Source organism: Notolepis coatsorum (genome assembly GCF_963971535.1).
Source record: "Notolepis coatsorum genome assembly, chromosome: 15".
In the NCBI taxonomy this organism is placed as follows: Eukaryota; Metazoa; Chordata; class Actinopteri; order Aulopiformes; family Paralepididae; genus Notolepis; species Notolepis coatsorum.
Window position 1 is genome coordinate 98832858 of NC_140179.1, and position 22500 is coordinate 98855357.

Here is a 22500-nt window from a genome sequence, read left to right on the forward strand (position 1 = left end):
AGATAGAGAGAGAGAGAGGGAGAAAGATAGATTACACAGAGAGAGATATACTGTATATAAAAGAAAATAACTAACACCACTGCAGCTGAGAGAGAGGGTGTGGGGTGAACGTAGGGATGAGAGAGAGAGGACAGGAGGCGTCTATGCCAAATACAACGCAGTTCGGTTTTTCCGGGTTCCTCTGATTGGCCACTAAGCCCACGTGACCGCGCTCTAGCACGCCCCCCTTATCGCCCGCTGCCGCGCTGTGAAGCGGAAGAGCCAGCGAGGCGACGCGAGGCGGTGGTTTCTTTCTTTGTCTTGTTTACATCATGTTAATGTCATGTATGTTGTGTATGTCATAAATGTCGATATGACCCTGATGTAAACAAGACGAAAGTCTTTCTCTGGTCTGCATCCCCTTAACAATTGTGTGTATTGCGCCGTACTGTATTGTACCCATTCTGCAATCTGTTAAATAAAGTTTTCATTCATTCATTCATTCATTTCTCCCCCACTACTCCTCCAACGGGTGTTTGTGCGGCGTACCATGTCGACCTGAACAATGGGGGATTAATAAGAACGAGCCGCCTCGGAGAGAAGACGGCCGCTGCTGCTGGAGCTGGACCGAGTCAGCGGCGCACGGAGCCGGGGAGAAACCACCGCCTCGCGTCGCCTCGCTGGCTCTTCCGCTTCACAGCGCGGCAGCGGGCGATAAGGGGGGCGTGCTAGCGCGCGGTCACGTGGGCTTAGTGGCCAATCAGAGGAACCCGGAAACCGAACTGCGTTGTCTTTGGCATAGACGCGGACAGGAGAGAGTGTCGGTGTGTGTAGGAAAGCGAGGGAGGGAAAAAGAGAGGAAGAGAGAGCCAGGTGTGTGTGTGACATTGTCTCTGTGACAGGGGGGGTGGCTGTTAAATGGAGGTTGAGGTTTCAAACACTGGAGCTTTAATTAGGGTTGGGGATCTGTATGTGAATCCCACGCTTAATGCAGAGGAATCTGTCTGCATATTATGACTAGATAAATGGCCTGGAACGTTTGACTGGGAAGCTAATAACACAGGGGGCGGGGGTAACCTAATCAATTATCGGTTTTATTGGGGCAATATTCAGCTGCAGACAGAGCAAACTAAATTCTCTCAAATATTAATAATAAACTTTATTTGCATCATCAAGGATCATCAAAGAGAAGCCGCCTATTCTCAGTCCTTGCCCCACAATGGTGGAACGAACTACCCACCCCAGTTAGGACAGCCGAATCCCGTCCAATCTTTCGCCGTCGACTAAAGACTCACTTCTTCAACCATTATCTGAAATGATTTATATAAAAAAAAAAAAAAAAATCTAACCCTGACTAACCTTACTGTCATGCACTTGTCCTAATAAACTAACCTCCACTGTAACACTCAACACGTTGATGAACATTGTTACTCAGCTGATAGAGTTGTGCCCTTCCTGATGACTTGTCGTACAGAACTTGTAAGTCGCTTTGGATAACAGCGTCAGCTAAATGACTAAATGTTAATGAAAATGTAGCAGGGTTCGCACAAAGTGCTTAAAGTGCTTGCTTACATACACAGAGCAAACTAAATTCTCTCAAATATTAATAATAAACTTTATTTGCATCATCAAGGATCATCAAAGAGAAGCCGCCTATTCTCAGTCCTTGCCCCACAATGGTGGAACGAACTACCCACCCCAGTTAGGACAGCCGAATCCCGTCCAATCTTTCGCCCATTTTTTAACAAGGTGCTTAAAAAGTCCTTGAAATTCAAATCAACCATTCGCATTGAATGTTTTGTTCATCCATGATCAAACTGTCTCGCGCACTCCAACTGCTTTTCCTAATTTCTTTGCGTGTGATGCTCTGGCTTGCTCTAGCTGGCAATCAGGCCAAGAAGATGGTAAAAAAAAAAACAGCATTTAAAAGTGAATTGTATCCTTCGAGTGACGCCCTTGAAAATGAAAAATTTTGCTTGGAAAAGTACTTAAAAGTGCTTGAATGTAATTTTTTAATGTCTGTGGGAACCCTGTGTTAGCAATGACAGCAGCCGGCCGGTTCGCTTGTTTGATTATCTCATGTTTGCTTGGGGGGTTTGATTAGTAATTGAATAGTTCCCAGTGACTATCAAATATTATTACATGGCGTTTTCACATTCGCCTAAATGCTTGATTGTGATTGGTCAATAGCCCCTGACAGCGGTGAATTATTTTTCGATAACTGACCGCTGCCATGGGCAATGCGCAATAATCACCGGTGATTATTGCTTTTCGCAGCTGAAGCAATCAAGCCCACTGACACACACTGCATCAGTGCAATCAGACACACCTGCCGGCTGCCGGCGATAATAATAATAACTTTATTTGGGCTGACAGCGGAGCCACAGAACAACTGCGTCTGCATTTGATCTCGTCTTGTCAATGGTGTAAAATGAATTAGGTATATTGTTAGTAAGTTAACCATGTAATCAGCGGGATAATGTATAGCCTATACTCGGTCATTGTCGCAAAATAATTGACCTTCACTACGTTTAAAACACCTCGGCGAGGCGCCTCAGTGTTCTAAACTCCGTGTCGGTCAATTATTTTGCGACAATGACCTCGTAGCTATACATTATCCCTTACGTAATCTTGTGAGTTTTGCCCATCCCTAGTCCTTACACTGTTTTGAGGTGTCCTTATAGAACCCATATCACTGTTTCATGTATGAGTCTAAATCGGTTAACACTTAAATCTAGAAGAAATGTATTTTTAAATGCATTTTCGTTAACTCCTTCTACCTTGATACTATTTCTAATTCCATATATCATCACTGTACAGTCTTAAGGCAGGCAGAGCATCTTTTTTTCTTCATTCCTGGAATTTCTAAAGAACCTGGGCGACGTGCCTTTTGAATTTGAACAACCTGCACAGTTCAGTTCGATCTATTACCTCCTGTCATCTCTTTAAGGCAGCTCTTTATACTCCTCTTCAAACAACCTGCTCTAGCTTCTAATTTTAGTTGAGATGTGGAAATCATTGCATACAGTAGGTGCATGTAAACATATCTATATATAGCTTTGTATGGGTATTTGTGCATTTACTGTATGTATTTTGGCATTTTTTTGTGTAATAATCAGTGGGAGTGACTATATGCTATTTGCTGCCATTTTGGCCAGGTCTTGCTCGAAAAAGAGATCTTTGATCTCAAGTGACTACCTGGTAAAATAAAGGTAAAAAATAAAAATATGCCTGTGCGTGTGCGTGTGTTTTGCTCTCTATATTGTATTTTCTGTATGTGTGTTTAGGACCCCCTTGAAAACGAGATGGAGCAAACAGGAGACAGACGAGGGGCTGAAGAAAGCCAGTGAGATAGCGGAAGCTCTACGCTTCTTGACAGGTTTAAAAGGTTATGCCAATAAAGAGGGAACGCTTGCAATGATAGTGGCCTTGCACGGAACGTTGATATACTTCTCTTTCTTCCAGGATGACTGCCTGTTAACGCAGCAACGTGACACCATTATTTTGTGCAAGAGACGACGGTTGCTATGTGCAAAACAGCAGTCGCTATGTGTGGATTTATGATAAATATGTCAACAAAAACATAATTATTTGGTGTCTTGGGATCTTGCAAATAAATCACCAACAGCAGGCAGCCATCCTGGAAGCAAGACCTCTATTGCATCTATTTGAATTAGGGGTGTAACGGTACACAGAAGCCAGGGTTCGGTACGTACCTCGGTATTGGGGTCACGGTTCGGTACGAGTTCGGTACAACAGAAAAAAATAATTTATAATAATTATTATTAATATAATTTTTTTGTAATTCTTTTGTCATTTTTTTTTACTTATATATTATGATAATTATTATAATAATTATTATTATTATTATTATTATTATTATTATTATTATTATTATTATTATTATTATTATTATTATTATTATTATTATTATTATTATTATTATTATTATTATTATTATTATTATTATTATTATTAAATAGAATAATTTTCTATAGGCTTGCCGTGGTAATTAGTGATACTGGTGTCATTCTGTGTTCAGGCATCCACTTGCTTACTGCCCCTTTAAACGTATCCTTGCTAAGTTTCAGTTTCACTTCCAGAGAGAATTTAACTTCACGACCAGACTGAATACTAGAGAACAGATGACATATTACAACAATGGCAGAGGATTATTTGGATTTAAACACAGTGGAGCTCAGATGATCTGTCCGGAAAAGTAGGTTCTTCTTTTTATTTGATGAGCTGTGCCTGTGGCTGGCCGGCGGGGGAGAATGTTGATGTGTTTGTTGGCGCGTGTGTGTGTGTGTGTCGGCGACACGTGTGTGTTTCTTTTCATTGGTTTCATTTGGTTCACGTTATTGGGTGCACAAGAAAATGAAAGAAAACTGTAATGATGACCCTACAGCTGTTCCAATGTAAATGTGCCTGGCTTTCTCCTCCGTGCACTTTCGCCGCTCTGAAGTCTGACTCGGTGTGCCCGGCCACGCGCGCTGTTCTCACACGGACCTCGCGAGTGCCTGCATGTGGGTGTGTTTGCGCTGTGGGGCGTATTCGTCGCATGGGTGCGCGTACCGCACCGTGACGGCCGTACCGTAAATTCGCGGGACGAATGCACGTACCGTTACACCCCTAATTTGAATCCATCACAGTAGAAGGAGTAACATATCTTTCTCGCTCTCTTCAGAATACTGAAGAGTAGTGATGGGATAAGCATGTGATGTGCTGCTGCTAGCGGGCCGTGCCGGGGAGGGAGCCGGTCCATTGTGGAGGCGTCGGGGCGTTACAAGGTTGTTCTCTCTGCTTATCTGTTGAGTGTGAAAGTCACCTAAGTGGATTAAAGCGGCACTCGCCAGCTCCGGGATGAGACAGCCCGGCGGGGTCTACTGGATCCCCTTTGTGTGTATGTATGAGAGAGAGAGAGAGAGAGAGAGAGAGAGAGAGAGAGAGAGAGAGAGAGAGAGAGAGAGAGAGAGAGAGAGAGAGAGAGAGAGAGAGAGAGTGGTAACGGAGTTAGCGGAAAAACTGTGTGTGCGTTCTGTGTTCCCAGCACACACACTACACACCATGTGTTTGTTAAAGACTGTAATAACAGTCATCTATGATTTACATATTCAGATATTCAGAACAACTGCTGCTACAATGTGAGTGTAGTTAATAACAGCTCATATATAGAATAGCCCATACAAACACCCATTGCATCGCAACAAGGATGAGGCCGTTTTCAATCTGTAATCATCTTTATGCAACATCCTGAGAAACCCTCCCTGCAGTCTGCATCGTTCAAATCTAATAATCCACACAGTTTCTTTACACACGTCGTGACTTTGCGGCCAATCAGGAGACTGAGGGGATCCGTTGAACGTTTGCTCCAGGCCAACGGGTCTGAAATGCGATCTACTGCATGTTTGCTGAAGAGGTGTAACGTAATATTTGATAATAATCAGATTTATATAGCGCTTTTCCAAATGCTCAAAGACAGATATTATTACATTACACAAACTAAAAACAGATATTGTTGAAATACTAGAAGAAAGAAACGGCACCACCTTTGGCTGATAGTGATTTATTAATTTCTTAGGATTTATTTTGGTCTAATAAATGTTTAATGTTCTTAGATGGATCCCCCCACTGTCTCCTCCTCCTCCTCCAGGGGTCACTGCAGGGCGCCATGGGGCGCAGCATACTGGCTCATGTTAGGCAGGCCATGCATTATGCCTAACATAATGCTCCCTCCTACCTCAATGGTCAATGGTCTCTAACTACACACCTTCAAGATCCCTACGCTCTGCATCTTCTGGCCACCTGAGAGCCACTCCTCTTCACGCTCCTGGGGGGTCATTAAAGCGAAGCAGGCTATTATCTGTGCTCGCTCCACAATGGTGGAACGAACTTCCCACCACTGTCAAGGAAACTATAAAAGAAGGAAGGGTCATCACGTCAGAATGCCACCGTTTTATGCTCTGCTTGGTGTCAGACTTTGGTGTCAGTTCTATTGAAGCCTGTATGAAGATTCAAAATATACCAATATATCAAACATTAGCTCAATGCAACAAATTGCTGATTATTCTGACAATCCGAGATGTTTAAATGGCAGGTCATACTGTAAATGAGGAGATGGCACTGTAAGACCCTCGGTTGCAAAATTACAACGTCAGTTTTAGCTTTTAGCTATTTAAAAAAAAGTATTTTTTTTTGGCCTCTGAAGTTGATAATGTCAATTTAATTTGGGCCTTACAGAATTCAACTGAGCTGAAAGTGCCCACATTGGGCACCGATGTGTGTAACACACACTACCCACAATGATCCGTCCTTCTTTTATAGTTTTCTTGCCACTGTCAGGACAGCTGCAACGTTGTCGATTAAAAACACTTTTTTTTTTACTTTTTTTCTATTATTATGTACTATATGTATGTACTGGGCTACTATACCTACAGTATACTACTAACTCACTACTATGCACTCAAGCTTGACACTGCTAGATGGAGAGAATACCACTGACCCTTAGCCACCAGAGGTGTTCCCCTTCTGCTGACTTGTTGTTGTATAACATTTTTAAGTCGCTTTGGATTAAAAGCTAAATGACTAAATGTAGGTAAAAAACTGTATATATACTTGTCTGATCCACTGCTATTCAGGTGTCATCAAACAAGACAACGGCCATTGTTGTTTACATGGTCTGCCATCGGTAACATTTTAAACGGCCTCTCCAGGTTGTCTTATACGTCTAACTACGACTAGGGTTGGGCACCGAAAACCGGTTCTAATAGGAACCGGTTCCTAACTTCCGGTTCTGGACATATTTGCATTCTGATTCTTAATTCCGATTCTTAAAAGAATATATATATATATATATATATTTTTTTTTACTTTGTTAATTAACCCTTTCACTGCCACATGACAGCCGGTTAACCCTTTCGCTGTGACGATACAGAAGGTTAGCCCTTTACTATCACACAACCATCATTGAACCCATGATCACCGGTTGAGAGAGTGAACAGTTTCAAGTACCTCGGAGCCCACATATCCGAGGACTTGACATGGACCACACACATTGACAGTGTTGTGAAGAAGGCACGACAACGAGGAAGTTCCAAGTCAGTCAGAAGATCCTTAGGAACTTCTACTCATGTACAATAGAGAGCATCCTGACCGGCAACATCACCTCCTGGTTTGGGAATAGCACTGCACAAGACCGTAGCAGACTACAAAGAGTGACACGTTCAGCCGAACGCACAATTGGAGGGGGGCTTCCCACCCTCCAGAACATTTACAACAAGCGGTGCAAGGGGAAGGCTAAGAGAATTATTAAGGACTCGAGCCACCCGAACAACTGCCTCTTTGAACTGCTGCGGTCAGGCAAGCGATACCGGAGTCTTAAGGCGAGCACAGAAAGACTCAGAAGAAGCTTCTATCCCCAGGCCATCAGGCTGCTAAACGAACAATAAACACTATGCAACAACCATCAAATGCACACAGCACACACACCCACACGCACACACTCACTCAAACAAACAACACACTGCAGCACCCACTCTCCACACTTTAGATCACACAAACACACTTTACACTTTATATTTATTGATAAAGGATTTGCACTACAACTCGTACACTTACTGTGAATTGTACCTAAATTGCACCTCGTCCCATTTCTGCCTTGCACTATATAGTATTGTATATTAGTACACTGCACAGTATTGTATATTGTATGGTAACTCAGTTACGTATATTCTGCATCGAACATTGTACATATGTCTAAACTGAACACTGTGACCTCATTTTTTTACTTCTAATTTTACTATGTTATTTTCTTTCATACTTATCTTGTCTTGCACAGTCTCTGGAGCGTAACAGTAAGAAGCATTTTGTATAAAAGTATTCTGTACTTCTGTATGACAACTATTAAAGAAACTTGAAACTTGATGGAGCATCGCCGTCGGTTGTGTGATAGTAAAGGGCTAACCTTCTGTATTGTCACAGTGAAAGGGTTAACCGGCTGTCGTGTGGCAGTGAAAGGGTTAATACCCTAGTTACAGTACAGCAACCAAATTAAACTGTATCAAGTCAACTGAAAATGTGAATAGTATGAAAAACAGGAATCGATATGGAGAATCGGAATCGGAACCGGAATAGTTCAAATCCAAACGATGCCCCACCCTAACTACGACTCCATGCAGTGACCTTTACCTTTTGCTTATTCTTCTCCCGACGCACTGCGCTATTTATGCTCTCCACCTATCGCTGTCACCGGCAGCCGATCACCGTGCAGACTGTATAACTCCAGCTGTTGTGCAGAGTCAACTTGTTCTTCTTGTTACAGCACCTACAGACTGGGTGTGTTATATTCCAGTAGTGTAATCTGGGTTCAGGAACGTCTCTGAGAGAAGCCACAGTCATGCCCCCAAATGGGTGAATTAAATAATATGCGATCTGCCCACAGAGTGGAGTGGATTGTGGTCGTTGTAGGACATATGGCAAACGCTGCCTTCACGGTGGGATACACTGTTGATTATTTCCACTTGAGACGAGACAGCTCTCCCCTCTTCACTGTAACATGACTCAACCGACATGTGGCTGACATTAACACTTTGATCGCCATGGTTAAATTCATAATTTACCATCCCTAGCCAGCTCTATTTGTCTATGGAGAAGTTCCCCTTCTTTGCAGGGCTATACGTTTTTAAATTCTATTGCTAAATTGACATTATTATGGCCCATTCAATGTCCTATATCCATTGTTCAGGGTGTAGCAACGTTATACTTTTTCATTCACATATTCATACTAAAATATGGTCTAAAGTATAAGTATGTTTTTATCGTTTTCTGCAGCTTTCTCCAGAACTTGATTTATAGCCCCAAATGCATTATATTGATGATCAAATACAGTTTGGTAGCGATCGGTGCCAGATAAAAAATTTCAACTGGAGGTACTTCTAGAAGTTACTACGTATGATCTGATGATGACCGGATGGGCAGGGGGTCGTTTATAATTCCGTGGGCAACGTTATATCATTCACCTAGTGTGGGTCATATGATCATCAGAGCAGTTTATATGGAACACGTTAGAAAATAACGCTGGATCTTACCGTATCTTCCTCGCGCCGTTGGACGATCAGCTTGGAGTAGACAGTTTTCGATTATGGGATGTTGATCTAGATCAGGGGTCTCAAACTCAATTTACCTGGGGGCCGCTGGAGGTAGAGTCTGGGTGAGGCTGGGCCGCATCAAATATTCCACAAAAAAAAGGGTTTCAAGTATTCCAAAAATGTATTAATACATCAACAAACTACCCCTTTGCCTCATCATAAAACCTCACAAACACCAGCAACTGATCATTCTCAGTGGTGTCAGTGGACTCATCCACAGCTATGGAAATGCACTGTGCATTTTTTTTATTCTATCACAAAGCTGTTTAATGAAATCATCAGCCAGTATTTCAGTTATTCTGGTTGCTGTGCTATCTGAGGAGGATTTGCTTTTGTTTGCCTTCAAACATGGTCTCCATCACTTCAGTCATACATTATTTTATTATGTATGCATCAGAGAATGGATTCTTGTGTTTAGCCAACACCCATGCCACTGAGTGAGGACTTGGTTGCTTTTTATCGTTGTGACATAACTTTAACAATAATTCTGCTTGCAGCTTGATATGATGATTTCATTCCATTTATTTTTGTGGTTCTTAGTGCTGAAAGGTTGTGTAACCTACTGTAATTCAACACTATCAGTTCTTTCTGCAGTGGTACAACTATCAACTATAGGTTCAAGGAGACTGGCTCTAAGAAAAAATACACAGGCACCGTGATCTACGTTTTACCTTTTATATAACTTAAAAGGGTTCACCAGGTTCAGTACATATTACAACATCATAGCTTCCATGCAATGGTCCACATTTATAGAAAATAATAAATGAAATAAAAAGGGTACCCAATAAAGTCTGTTTTGTGTTATGGTTTGTAACCGACCCCAATCGCACAACACAAGACAGGTATGATGGTTTGCCAAGAAACAGATATTTATTGAACAACAGGGAAAAACAGGGAAAAGGGCACTGTCCCTTTAAGGGAGAATCACAAATACAGGAATATAATATGAGGGGAAGGAAAGGTGCCTTTAAGAGGCGGGCAGGAAAAGGGGAACACTAAGGGAAGGTTAAAGGAACGCTAGGGGAACATTAAAGGAACGCTAGGGGAAGGCTTAAAGAAACAGAGGAACTAGAGACTAGGAGATGTCGGGACAAGGAGAGCTAGGGAACAGGAGAACTGGGGACTAGGAGAACTAGGGAACAGGAGAACTGGGGACTAGGAGAACTAGGGACAAGGAACTAGGTGGAACTAGAAGGGGAGAACTTGGGACCAGGAACTAGGTGGAACTAGAAGGGGAGAACTAGGGACAGAGGGGACTGAGGCCCGCGGAGGCGGGCTGGGGAACAGGGAGGAACTGGGGACAGAGACCCGCGGAGGCGGGCTGGGGACAGGGAGGAACTGGGGACTGGTGGGAAAACATCTGGGCCGCTCTGCAGAACAGAGGAGAGGGTTAATATTCAAAAGGGAACAAACAGAGCAGATGCAGAACAGTCCAAATAAACAAAGTAACAAAATAATAATATCTTCGTGTGACAAACACACAGGGGGAGATGTAATGTCCAAAAATACTATCTAAGTGAGAACTAAAGGAGGCAATACGCTGGGTGAGTGACATCACAATCAAAACTCACCCAGGCGTATGCGTAATGGTACAGGAACAGCAGCGAGACGGGGGCAAGAGGCATTACGCTGAGTGAGTGACATCACAATCAAAACTCACCCAGGCGTATGCGTAAAGGTACAGGGACAGCAGCGGGAACGGGGGCAAGAGGCATTACGCTGAGTGAGTGACATCACAATCAAAACTCACCCAGGCGTATGCGTAAAGGTACAGGGACAGCAGCGGGAACGGGGGCAAGGGCACTACGCTGGGTGAGTGACATCACAATCAAAACTCACCCAGGCGTATGCGTAAAGGTACAGGGACAGCAGCGGGGCGAGGGCATCGCCACCGGGTGGCTGGCTGTCCGAGCCGAGGAACAGAGTGCTGGAACAGTGGCGGTGGCGAGGGTGTCGTCCACCGGGTAGCCGACTGTCGGAGCCGAGGAACAGAGTGCTGGAACAGTGGCGGTGGCGAGGGTGTCGTCCACCGGGTAGCCGCTGTCGGAGCCGAGGAACAGAGTGCTGGAACAGTGGCGGTGGCGAGGGTGTCGTCCACCGGGTAGCCGCTGTCGGAGCCGAGGAACAGAGTGCGCGCCACACCTTGGTGTGCGCCTCGGATCAGTGGCGGTGGCGAGGGTGTCGTCCACCGGGTAGCCGCTGTCGGAGCCGAGGAACAGAGTGCGCGCCACACCTTGGTGTGCGCGTCGGAACAGTGGCGGTGGCGAGGGTGTCGTCCACCGGGTAGCCGCTGTCGGAGCCGAGGAACAGAGTGCGTGCCACACCTTGGTGTGCGCGTCGGAACAGTGGCGGTGGCGAGGGTGTCGTCCACCGGGTAGCCGCTGTCGGAGCCGAGGAACAGAGTGCGCGCCACACCTTGGTGTGCGCGTCGGAACAGTGGCGGTGGCGAGGGTGTCGTCCACCGGGTAGCCGCTGTCGGAGCCGAGGAACAGAGTGCGCGCCACACCTTGGTGTGCGCGTCGGAACAGTGGCGGTGGCGAGGGTGTCGTCCACCGGGTAGCCGCTGTCGGAGCCGAGGAACAGAGTGCGCGCCACACCTTGGTGTGCGCGTCGGAACCGAGAGACGCCTCGGGGTGCGTCTGCGAGGAGGAGTGTGCCAAGCACGAGGATCCTTGGAAGATGCGCGTTGCGCGCTGGAGACTGGAGAGCGTGCCAAGCCCTTGAAGATGCGCGTTGCGCGCTGGTGACTGGAGAGCGTGCCAAGCCCTTGCAGATGCGCGTTGCGCGCTGGTGACTGGAGAGCGTGCCAAGCACGAGGATCCTTGGAAGATGCGCGTTGCGCGCTGGAGACTGGAGAGCGTGCCAAGCCCTTGAAGATGCGCGTTGCGCGCTGGTGACTGGAGAGCGTGCCAAGCCCTTGCAGATGCGCGTTGCGCGCTGGTGACTGGAGAGCGTGCCAAGCCCGAGGGTCCGGGAGATGCGCGTTGGTCTAGATGTGCGTCAGGACGAACAGCTGCGCTGGGGTCTGCAGTGGAGCGCTGGGGTGCCTCCCGTGGAAGTACAGGGAGCGCAGAACAGTCTCCTCCACAGGCTACGGCGACAGCAGACGAAGGCTGGAGCAAACATCTCAAGGCTGGAGAGATCCATATACAGCATTGGTAGACCAGAGGATCTCCCGAAAGAGTCTAGATGTTAGAGAATATGACTCAGCATGAATACAACACGACCCCACGCCGAAACGAGGGGAAGAGCCCTGGTATTTAAAGCCCACAGGGGAACTAATTAGCCTGCCACCACAGGTGCGAGAGGTAATTGATAATAGTCCAGGTGTGGCCACTGAGAGTAAACGAGAGTAAAGAACGAGAGGGTGGGGGCTAGAGAGAGTGAGTGAGAAGGGAATTTCTAACAGTAGGCTTAAAGAAAACAGAGAAAGTTGGTGAGCAGCGGACAAAACCTCACAGTACCCCCCCCTCAACGGGAGCCACCTGGCGACCCAAAACAAATACAGACAGAGTGGCAGGGGGCAAAACAAGACAAAAACAAAAGGTACTGGCCAAGCCAGCAGGGGAAGCCACCACAAGAGTGGGGCTAGCAAAAGAAACAGGGTCGCCGAGGGGTAACTGGGGTAGCAGAGGGGCAACCGGGGGAACTGGTCTAGAGGAACTGGTCTAGAGGGACTGGGTCTAGAGGGACTGGGTCTAGAGAACTGGTCTAGAGAACTGGGCTAGAGAACTGGTCTAGAGAACTGGTCTAGAGGAACTGGTCTAGAGGAACTGGGTCTAGAGAACTGGTCTAGAGCAACTGGTCTAGAGGAACTGAGGGGCAAGCAGGGTAGCAAAGGGGTAACCATGGTAGCACCGGGAAAGGACTAGCAGAGGGAAGGTTAGCTGCCAGGGCACTGATAGCTACAGGGCCTATGCTAGCTGTACTGCTACATCAACATAGAGGCTGCGCAAGCTGCCGGAGCCAGGCTAGCAGAGGGAAAGGGTAGCTGCCAGGGCACTGATAGCTACAGGGCCTATGCCAGCAGCAAGGGCTGCATAAACATAGAGGCTGTGCTAGCAGCCGGGGCAAGGCTAGCAGACAGGGGCCATGCTGGTAGTAGAGGCCTAACAAGCTGCAGGGGGGTCAAACAGGGCTAACAGGGAAGCCAACAGGGCTAACAGGGGAGCTAACAGGCTAACAGGGGAGCTAAACTGGGCTAACAGGGAAGCCAACAGGGCTAACAGGGGAGCTAACAGGGGAGCTAGAGGGGAACTAGAGGGAACAAGAAAAAAAAGGCAAACTCAACATACACCGTCTGTGCTGGCTGGGGTCGTCGATTTGGTGGGGTCGTACTGTTATGGTTTGTAACCGACCCCAATCGCACAACACAAGACAGGTATGATGGTTTGCCAAGAAACAGATATTTATTGAACAACAGGGAAAAACAGGGAAAAGGGCACTGTCCCTTTAAGGGAGAATCACAAATACAGGAATATAATATGAGGGGAAGGAAAGGTGCCTTTAAGAGGCGGGCAGGAAAAGGGGAACACTAAGGGAAGGTTAAAGGAACGCTAGGGGAACATTAAAGGAACGCTAGGGGAAGGCTTAAAGAAACAGAGGAACTAGAGACTAGGAGATGTCGGGACAAGGAGAGCTAGGGAACAGGAGAACTGGGGACTAGGAGAACTAGGGAACAGGAGAACTGGGGACTAGGAGAACTAGGGACAAGGAACTAGGTGGAACTAGAAGGGGAGAACTTGGGACCAGGAACTAGGTGGAACTAGAAGGGGAGAACTAGGGACAGAGGGGACTGAGGCCCGCGGAGGCGGGCTGGGGAACAGGGAGGAACTGGGGACAGAGACCCGCGGAGGCGGGCTGGGGACAGGGAGGAACTGGGGACTGGTGGGAAAACATCTGGGCCGCTCTGCAGAACAGAGGAGAGGGTTAATATTCAAAAGGGAACAAACAGAGCAGATGCAGAACAGTCCAAATAAACAAAGTAACAAAATAATAATATCTTCGTGTGACAAACACACAGGGGGAGATGTAATGTCCAAAAATACTATCTAAGTGAGAACTAAAGGAGGCAATACGCTGGGTGAGTGACATCACAATCAAAACTCACCCAGGCGTATGCGTAATGGTACAGGAACAGCAGCGAGACGGGGGCAAGAGGCATTACGCTGAGTGAGTGACATCACAATCAAAACTCACCCAGGCGTATGCGTAAAGGTACAGGGACAGCAGCGGGAACGGGGGCAAGAGGCATTACGCTGAGTGAGTGACATCACAATCAAAACTCACCCAGGCGTATGCGTAAAGGTACAGGGACAGCAGCGGGAACGGGGGCAAGGGCACTACGCTGGGTGAGTGACATCACAATCAAAACTCACCCAGGCGTATGCGTAAAGGTACAGGGACAGCAGCGGGGCGAGGGCATCGCCACCGGGTGGCTGGCTGTCCGAGCCGAGGAACAGAGTGCTGGAACAGTGGCGGTGGCGAGGGTGTCGTCCACCGGGTAGCCGACTGTCGGAGCCGAGGAACAGAGTGCTGGAACAGTGGCGGTGGCGAGGGTGTCGTCCACCGGGTAGCCGCTGTCGGAGCCGAGGAACAGAGTGCTGGAACAGTGGCGGTGGCGAGGGTGTCGTCCACCGGGTAGCCGCTGTCGGAGCCGAGGAACAGAGTGCGCGCCACACCTTGGTGTGCGCGTCGGAACAGTGGCGGTGGCGAGGGTGTCGTCCACCGGGTAGCCGCTGTCGGAGCCGAGGAACAGAGTGCGCGCCACACCTTGGTGTGCGCGTCGGAACAGTGGCGGTGGCGAGGGTGTCGTCCACCGGGTAGCCGCTGTCGGAGCCGAGGAACAGAGTGCGCGCCACACCTTGGTGTGCGCGTCGGAACAGTGGCGGTGGCGAGGGTGTCGTCCACCGGGTAGCCGCTGTCGGAGCCGAGGAACAGAGTGCGCGCCACACCTTGGTGTGCGCGTCGGAACAGTGGCGGTGGCGAGGGTGTCGTCCACCGGGTAGCCGCTGTCGGAGCCGAGGAACAGAGTGCGCGCCACACCTTGGTGTGCGCGTCGGAACAGTGGCGGTGGCGAGGGTGTCGTCCACCGGGTAGCCGCTGTCGGAGCCGAGGAACAGAGTGCGCGCCACACCTTGGTGTGCGCGTCGGAACCGAGAGACGCCTCGGGGTGCGTCTGCGAGGAGGAGTGTGCCAAGCACGAGGATCCTTGGAAGATGCGCGTTGCGCGCTGGAGACTGGAGAGCGTGCCAAGCCCTTGAAGATGCGCGTTGCGCGCTGGTGACTGGAGAGCGTGCCAAGCCCTTGCAGATGCGCGTTGCGCGCTGGTGACTGGAGAGCGTGCCAAGCACGAGGATCCTTGGAAGATGCGCGTTGCGCGCTGGAGACTGGAGAGCGTGCCAAGCCCTTGAAGATGCGCGTTGCGCGCTGGTGACTGGAGAGCGTGCCAAGCCCTTGCAGATGCGCGTTGCGCGCTGGTGACTGGAGAGCGTGCCAAGCCCGAGGGTCCGGGAGATGCGCGTTGGTCTAGATGTGCGTCAGGACGAACAGCTGCGCTGGGGTCTGCAGTGGAGCGCTGGGGTGCCTCCCGTGGAAGTACAGGGAGCGCAGAACAGTCTCCTCCACAGGCTACGGCGACAGCAGACGAAGGCTGGAGCAAACATCTCAAGGCTGGAGAGATCCATATACAGCATTGGTAGACCAGAGGATCTCCCGAAAGAGTCTAGATGTTAGAGAATATGACTCAGCATGAATACAACACGACCCCACGCCGAAACGAGGGGAAGAGCCCTGGTATTTAAAGCCCACAGGGGAACTAATTAGCCTGCCACCACAGGTGCGAGAGGTAATTGATAATAGTCCAGGTGTGGCCACTGAGAGTAAACGAGAGTAAAGAACGAGAGGGTGGGGGCTAGAGAGAGTGAGTGAGAAGGGAATTTCTAACAGTAGGCTTAAAGAAAACAGAGAAAGTTGGTGAGCAGCGGACAAAACCTCACAGTACCCCCCCCTCAACGGGAGCCACCTGGCGACCCAAAACAAATACAGACAGAGTGGCAGGGGGCAAAACAAGACAAAAACAAAAGGTACTGGCCAAGCCAGCAGGGGAAGCCACCACAAGAGTGGGGCTAGCAAAAGAAACAGGGTCGCCGAGGGGTAACTGGGGTAGCAGAGGGGCAACCGGGGGAACTGGTCTAGAGGAACTGGTCTAGAGGGACTGGGTCTAGAGGGACTGGGTCTAGAGAACTGGTCTAGAGAACTGGGCTAGAGAACTGGTCTAGAGAACTGGTCTAGAGGAACTGGTCTAGAGGAACTGGGTCTAGAGAACTGGTCTAGAGCAACTGGTCTAGAGGAACTGAGGGGCAAGCAGGGTAGCAAAGGGGTAACCATGGTAGCACCGGGAAAGGACTAGCAGAGGGAAGGTTAGCTGCCAGGGCACTGATAGCTACAGGGCCTATGCTAGCTGTACTGCTACATCAACATAGAGGCTGCGCAAGCTGCCGGAGCCAGGCTAGCAGAGGGAAAGGGTAGCTGCCAGGGCACTGATAGCTACAGGGCCTATGCCAGCAGCAAGGGCTGCATAAACATAGAGGCTGTGCTAGCAGCCGGGGCAAGGCTAGCAGACAGGGGCCATGCTGGTAGTAGAGGCCTAACAAGCTGCAGGGGGGTCAAACAGGGCTAACAGGGAAGCCAACAGGGCTAACAGGGGAGCTAACAGGCTAACAGGGGAGCTAAACTGGGCTAACAGGGAAGCCAACAGGGCTAACAGGGGAGCTAACAGGGGAGCTAGAGGGGAACTAGAGGGAACAAGAAAAAAAAGGCAAACTCAACATACACCGTCTGTGCTGGCTGGGGTCGTCGATTTGGTGGGGTCGTACTGTTATGGTTTGTAACCGACCCCAATCGCACAACACAAGACAGGTATGATGGTTTGCCAAGAAACAGATATTTATTGAACAACAGGGAAAAACAGGGAAAAGGGCACTGTCCCTTTAAGGGAGAATCACAAATACAGGAATATAATATGAGGGGAAGGAAAGGTGCCTTTAAGAGGCGGGCAGGAAAAGGGGAACACTAAGGGAAGGTTAAAGGAACGCTAGGGGAACATTAAAGGAACGCTAGGGGAAGGCTTAAAGAAACAGAGGAACTAGAGACTAGGAGATGTCGGGACAAGGAGAGCTAGGGAACAGGAGAACTGGGGACTAGGAGAACTAGGGAACAGGAGAACTGGGGACTAGGAGAACTAGGGACAAGGAACTAGGTGGAACTAGAAGGGGAGAACTTGGGACCAGGAACTAGGTGGAACTAGAAGGGGAGAACTAGGGACAGAGGGGACTGAGGCCCGCGGAGGCGGGCTGGGGAACAGGGAGGAACTGGGGACAGAGACCCGCGGAGGCGGGCTGGGGACAGGGAGGAACTGGGGACTGGTGGGAAAACATCTGGGCCGCTCTGCAGAACAGAGGAGAGGGTTAATATTCAAAAGGGAACAAACAGAGCAGATGCAGAACAGTCCAAATAAACAAAGTAACAAAATAATAATATCTTCGTGTGACAAACACACAGGGGGAGATGTAATGTCCAAAAATACTATCTAAGTGAGAACTAAAGGAGGCAATACGCTGGGTGAGTGACATCACAATCAAAACTCACCCAGGCGTATGCGTAATGGTACAGGAACAGCAGCGAGACGGGGGCAAGAGGCATTACGCTGAGTGAGTGACATCACAATCAAAACTCACCCAGGCGTATGCGTAAAGGTACAGGGACAGCAGCGGGAACGGGGGCAAGAGGCATTACGCTGAGTGAGTGACATCACAATCAAAACTCACCCAGGCGTATGCGTAAAGGTACAGGGACAGCAGCGGGAACGGGGGCAAGGGCACTACGCTGGGTGAGTGACATCACAATCAAAACTCACCCAGGCGTATGCGTAAAGGTACAGGGACAGCAGCGGGGCGAGGGCATCGCCACCGGGTGGCTGGCTGTCCGAGCCGAGGAACAGAGTGCTGGAACAGTGGCGGTGGCGAGGGTGTCGTCCACCGGGTAGCCGACTGTCGGAGCCGAGGAACAGAGTGCTGGAACAGTGGCGGTGGCGAGGGTGTCGTCCACCGGGTAGCCGCTGTCGGAGCCGAGGAACAGAGTGCTGGAACAGTGGCGGTGGCGAGGGTGTCGTCCACCGGGTAGCCGCTGTCGGAGCCGAGGAACAGAGTGCGCGCCACACCTTGGTGTGCGCGTCGGAACAGTGGCGGTGGCGAGGGTGTCGTCCACCGGGTAGCCGCTGTCGGAGCCGAGGAACAGAGTGCGCGCCACACCTTGGTGTGCGCGTCGGAACAGTGGCGGTGGCGAGGGTGTCGTCCACCGGGTAGCCGCTGTCGGAGCCGAGGAACAGAGTGCGCGCCACACCTTGGTGTGCGCGTCGGAACAGTGGCGGTGGCGAGGGTGTCGTCCACCGGGTAGCCGCTGTCGGAGCCGAGGAACAGAGTGCGCGCCACACCTTGGTGTGCGCGTCGGAACAGTGGCGGTGGCGAGGGTGTCGTCCACCGGGTAGCCGCTGTCGGAGCCGAGGAACAGAGTGCGCGCCACACCTTGGTGTGCGCGTCGGAACAGTGGCGGTGGCGAGGGTGTCGTCCACCGGGTAGCCGCTGTCGGAGCCGAGGAACAGAGTGCGCGCCACACCTTGGTGTGCGCGTCGGAACCGAGAGACGCCTCGGGGTGCGTCTGCGAGGAGGAGTGTGCCAAGCACGAGGATCCTTGGAAGATGCGCGTTGCGCGCTGGAGACTGGAGAGCGTGCCAAGCCCTTGAAGATGCGCGTTGCGCGCTGGTGACTGGAGAGCGTGCCAAGCCCTTGCAGATGCGCGTTGCGCGCTGGTGACTGGAGAGCGTGCCAAGCACGAGGATCCTTGGAAGATGCGCGTTGCGCGCTGGAGACTGGAGAGCGTGCCAAGCCCTTGAAGATGCGCGTTGCGCGCTGGTGACTGGAGAGCGTGCCAAGCCCTTGCAGATGCGCGTTGCGCGCTGGTGACTGGAGAGCGTGCCAAGCCCGAGGGTCCGGGAGATGCGCGTTGGTCTAGATGTGCGTCAGGACGAACAGCTGCGCTGGGGTCTGCAGTGGAGCGCTGGGGTGCCTCCCGTGGAAGTACAGGGAGCGCAGAACAGTCTCCTCCACAGGCTACGGCGACAGCAGACGAAGGCTGGAGCAAACATCTCAAGGCTGGAGAGATCCATATACAGCATTGGTAGACCAGAGGATCTCCCGAAAGAGTCTAGATGTTAGAGAATATGACTCAGCATGAATACAACACGACCCCACGCCGAAACGAGGGGAAGAGCCCTGGTATTTAAAGCCCACAGGGGAACTAATTAGCCTGCCACCACAGGTGCGAGAGGTAATTGATAATAGTCCAGGTGTGGCCACTGAGAGTAAACGAGAGTAAAGAACGAGAGGGTGGGGGCTAGAGAGAGTGAGTGAGAAGGGAATTTCTAACAGTAGGCTTAAAGAAAACAGAGAAAGTTGGTGAGCAGCGGACAAAACCTCACAGTTTTGAGTGCACTCAATTAAACAAAAAGGGAACGGTTATTCTGTTCCTACCACCAGGGGCCAAGTTAAAGTTCACCAGCCGACCGTTGGGTGATGGTGAGTGGAGAAGGTCAATGAAGAAGACCACTTCAGTTGATGCAGATCCGTGTTCACTGAAGGGGGTAACAAAAACCAATCTGCACAGAATTGTACAGGCCATCAATAGATTAGCATCATATACTGTAATTATATACCATTAGGCTATACAATTATTTACTGGAACTCACATTATGGCAGGTTTCACATGCATAGCACAGCCTTGCACCATAGCAGTCAACACTAACAATGTATGGCTCAATAACCACAATAACAACCACATTGTAACTCAGAAACAACAATATGGAGCTTGAGTTAGCTAGCGAGTTGACTTGCTAACTCACCAGGATTCTTCAATTTGTTTATCAGTCTTTCAATTGGCAATGGTTTCTCCTCCAATTCGGTCTTCAAGTCAGCTAGTCTTTTCTTCTCTCTTCCTTGTCCAGTTCCAGCACTGTTATGTCAGTGAACAGAATCACTGTGTTAACATTCTCCTTTCATCCAATATCCTGACTGGTTTTTGATTACACACGGTAGCTCCATATTAGCAATGAGTAGGAAATGCTAGCTAGCATGAACACGGTATGACTCACCGGAATCCTCTCTTTATCCTCTATCTTTCATCTTCTGTCCAAGTAGTTCTTCTGTCCAAGTATACCGTTTTCTGTCACTTTTCTAATATTCTCCAACTGCTCCAATATTCTGTCTCTAGCTTGCAGCCAGGAACAGTTTTCAACACGCTGCTCACAAGCAGGCTGTACCACGTAAATCTCAGGGGAGCGTCAACAAATTACTCTCTTCCAGGGAGCGTCAACAATTTACTCTCTTCCAGGGAGCGTCAACAAATTACACTCTTCCAGGGAGCGTCACCCAATTCACAGTCCATAATGAATGTTTCAGCTAGACAAGAAAATAGCATGGGCTACAGTTGCATCAAAATAACTGTTTTGTTTCGTATTGGCGTTTCAAATTGCGTTTCAAATTGCCACTCTTCACAAGAGCTACCGTTTCTTGGCACATTGTGCTGGTTGGAGGGAGGATGAACGCATATTTTTCAGTCCATTGACCATTCACCTTTGAATTGCAGCGATTTTCACTGTTGACTTTTATTTTACTGGCCATCTTTGAACATGCCATATTTTTCTACTAGCTGCCTGCTGGCAAAACTATGCTACTAGCTACAGTACCTCTGCAGATTAGACTACTGTAGATGCGTTGTCAACTCTCGCTCTGACTCCGACCCGTTGAAAGAGACAACATGCATTCCGTGAAGACCCGCCCTACTCTGCCTCTGATTCGCAGACTGTGGGTGGGGGGGGAATGGTGACGGGACGCTGAATATGATTGGACCAAAGCAGTAGACAGACACAGACACAGTTGGAGCAGTGCAGCCGGACAGGAGCTTGCAGAGGAGATAGGGGAGAATTTCGAGGATACCTGCTATACGCACTGATGACAGGATATATTTCCTTCTACTTGGTATCACTCCGGAATCACGTTTCAACCACTAACGTTGCTGCCATGAGCCTGCGCTATGGTAGCCTACAAGTGATCAAATAAATAAAACGCCCAACTCGCGCAACGGGTCGGCAAAACGTTGCGCGCGGGCCGCACTAACACTAAACTTTGATGTCAAGTAGGGGGCCGCAAAATATCATCCTGCGGGCCGCAAATGGCCCGCGGGCCGCGAGTTTGAGACCCCTGATCTAGATGAACCATTTCCAGGTTGTATAATACTATATACGTCCAAATAACGTTGTTTATTGAGTTAGGGCGAGCGATTGATTATCCAGTGTGTCGAGATGGAGTCCGGCTAACGATCGCGAGTGCCCTGACGAAATATGGATGAGCAACAGATGGCGCTCTTGAACCGTTAGAGAGTTGAGTGGAGATCAGCAGTATATCTCAGGTCCCCGGAGGAGAAATATGATTTCGATCACAGATTTTTGAAATATTGATATCAAAGACGTGTTACGGCGTCTTCGGCAGAATGAGCATGGCGAGCAAAGACGAGTTACGGCGTTCCCGGCGATTAAAGTGTTACGATGCATATATTTACACATGGCCTCTCTCTATCTCCCTCTCTACAGTATCTCTCTCTCGCTGTTTTTTATTTGTTTTATAATTATAATTCGCCTGAGTAGACTAGTAGATTGCTTTAAATTCAAATAATAATTGCGGTACTTCCCTGAGTAGTAGATTGTATTAAATAAAAAATAATAGTAACTTAAATAATATATTAATCAAAATTAGGCCTACTATTAAAACCTCTTAACATGCAGGTAGAGAAGTGGCCATTTTTGTTTTAGTTTTTGAGGACTGCATACCAAGTTTGGTACATTTTGCCATCAGTCAACACGACATTACAACCGGCACCATTATTCATATGTCATGGTTCCTAACCACACATTTCTTCTCTCTTCTCTTTTATCCTCTCCTCTCCTCTCCTCTCCTCTCCTCTCCTCTCCTCTCCTCTCCTCTCCTCTCCTCTCCTCTCCTCTCCTCTCCTCTCCTCTCCTCTCCTCTCCTCTCCTCTCCTCTCCTCTCCTCTCCTCTCCTCTCCCCTCCCCTCCCCTCCCCTCCCCTCCTCTCCTCTCCTCTCCTCTCCTCTCCTCTCCTCTCCTCTCCTCTCCTCTCCTCTCCTCTCCTCTCCTCTCCTCTCCTCTCCTCTCCTCTCCTCTCCTCTCTCCTCTCCTCTCCTCTCCTCTCTCCTCTCCTCTCCTCTCCTCTCTGCTGCTACAGTGAACGGTTCTTTGTGAGAC

At 49.2% G+C, this 22500-nt stretch overlaps 1 protein-coding gene across 1 annotated transcript in view; it reads left to right on the forward strand.

Moving 5' to 3' along the window:
- dock4b (dedicator of cytokinesis 4b) overlaps window positions 1–22500 on the forward strand; it is a gene marked incomplete at its 3' end in the record, with an annotated part of 397129 nt that overhangs the window by 142990 nt on the left and 231639 nt on the right. The window contains 1 exon segment of the mRNA XM_084331105.1: window positions 22481–22500. This exon segment is cut by the window's right edge and continues 62 nt beyond it. Within this exon segment, the coding sequence (XP_084187231.1) occupies window positions 22481–22500 (20 nt within the window).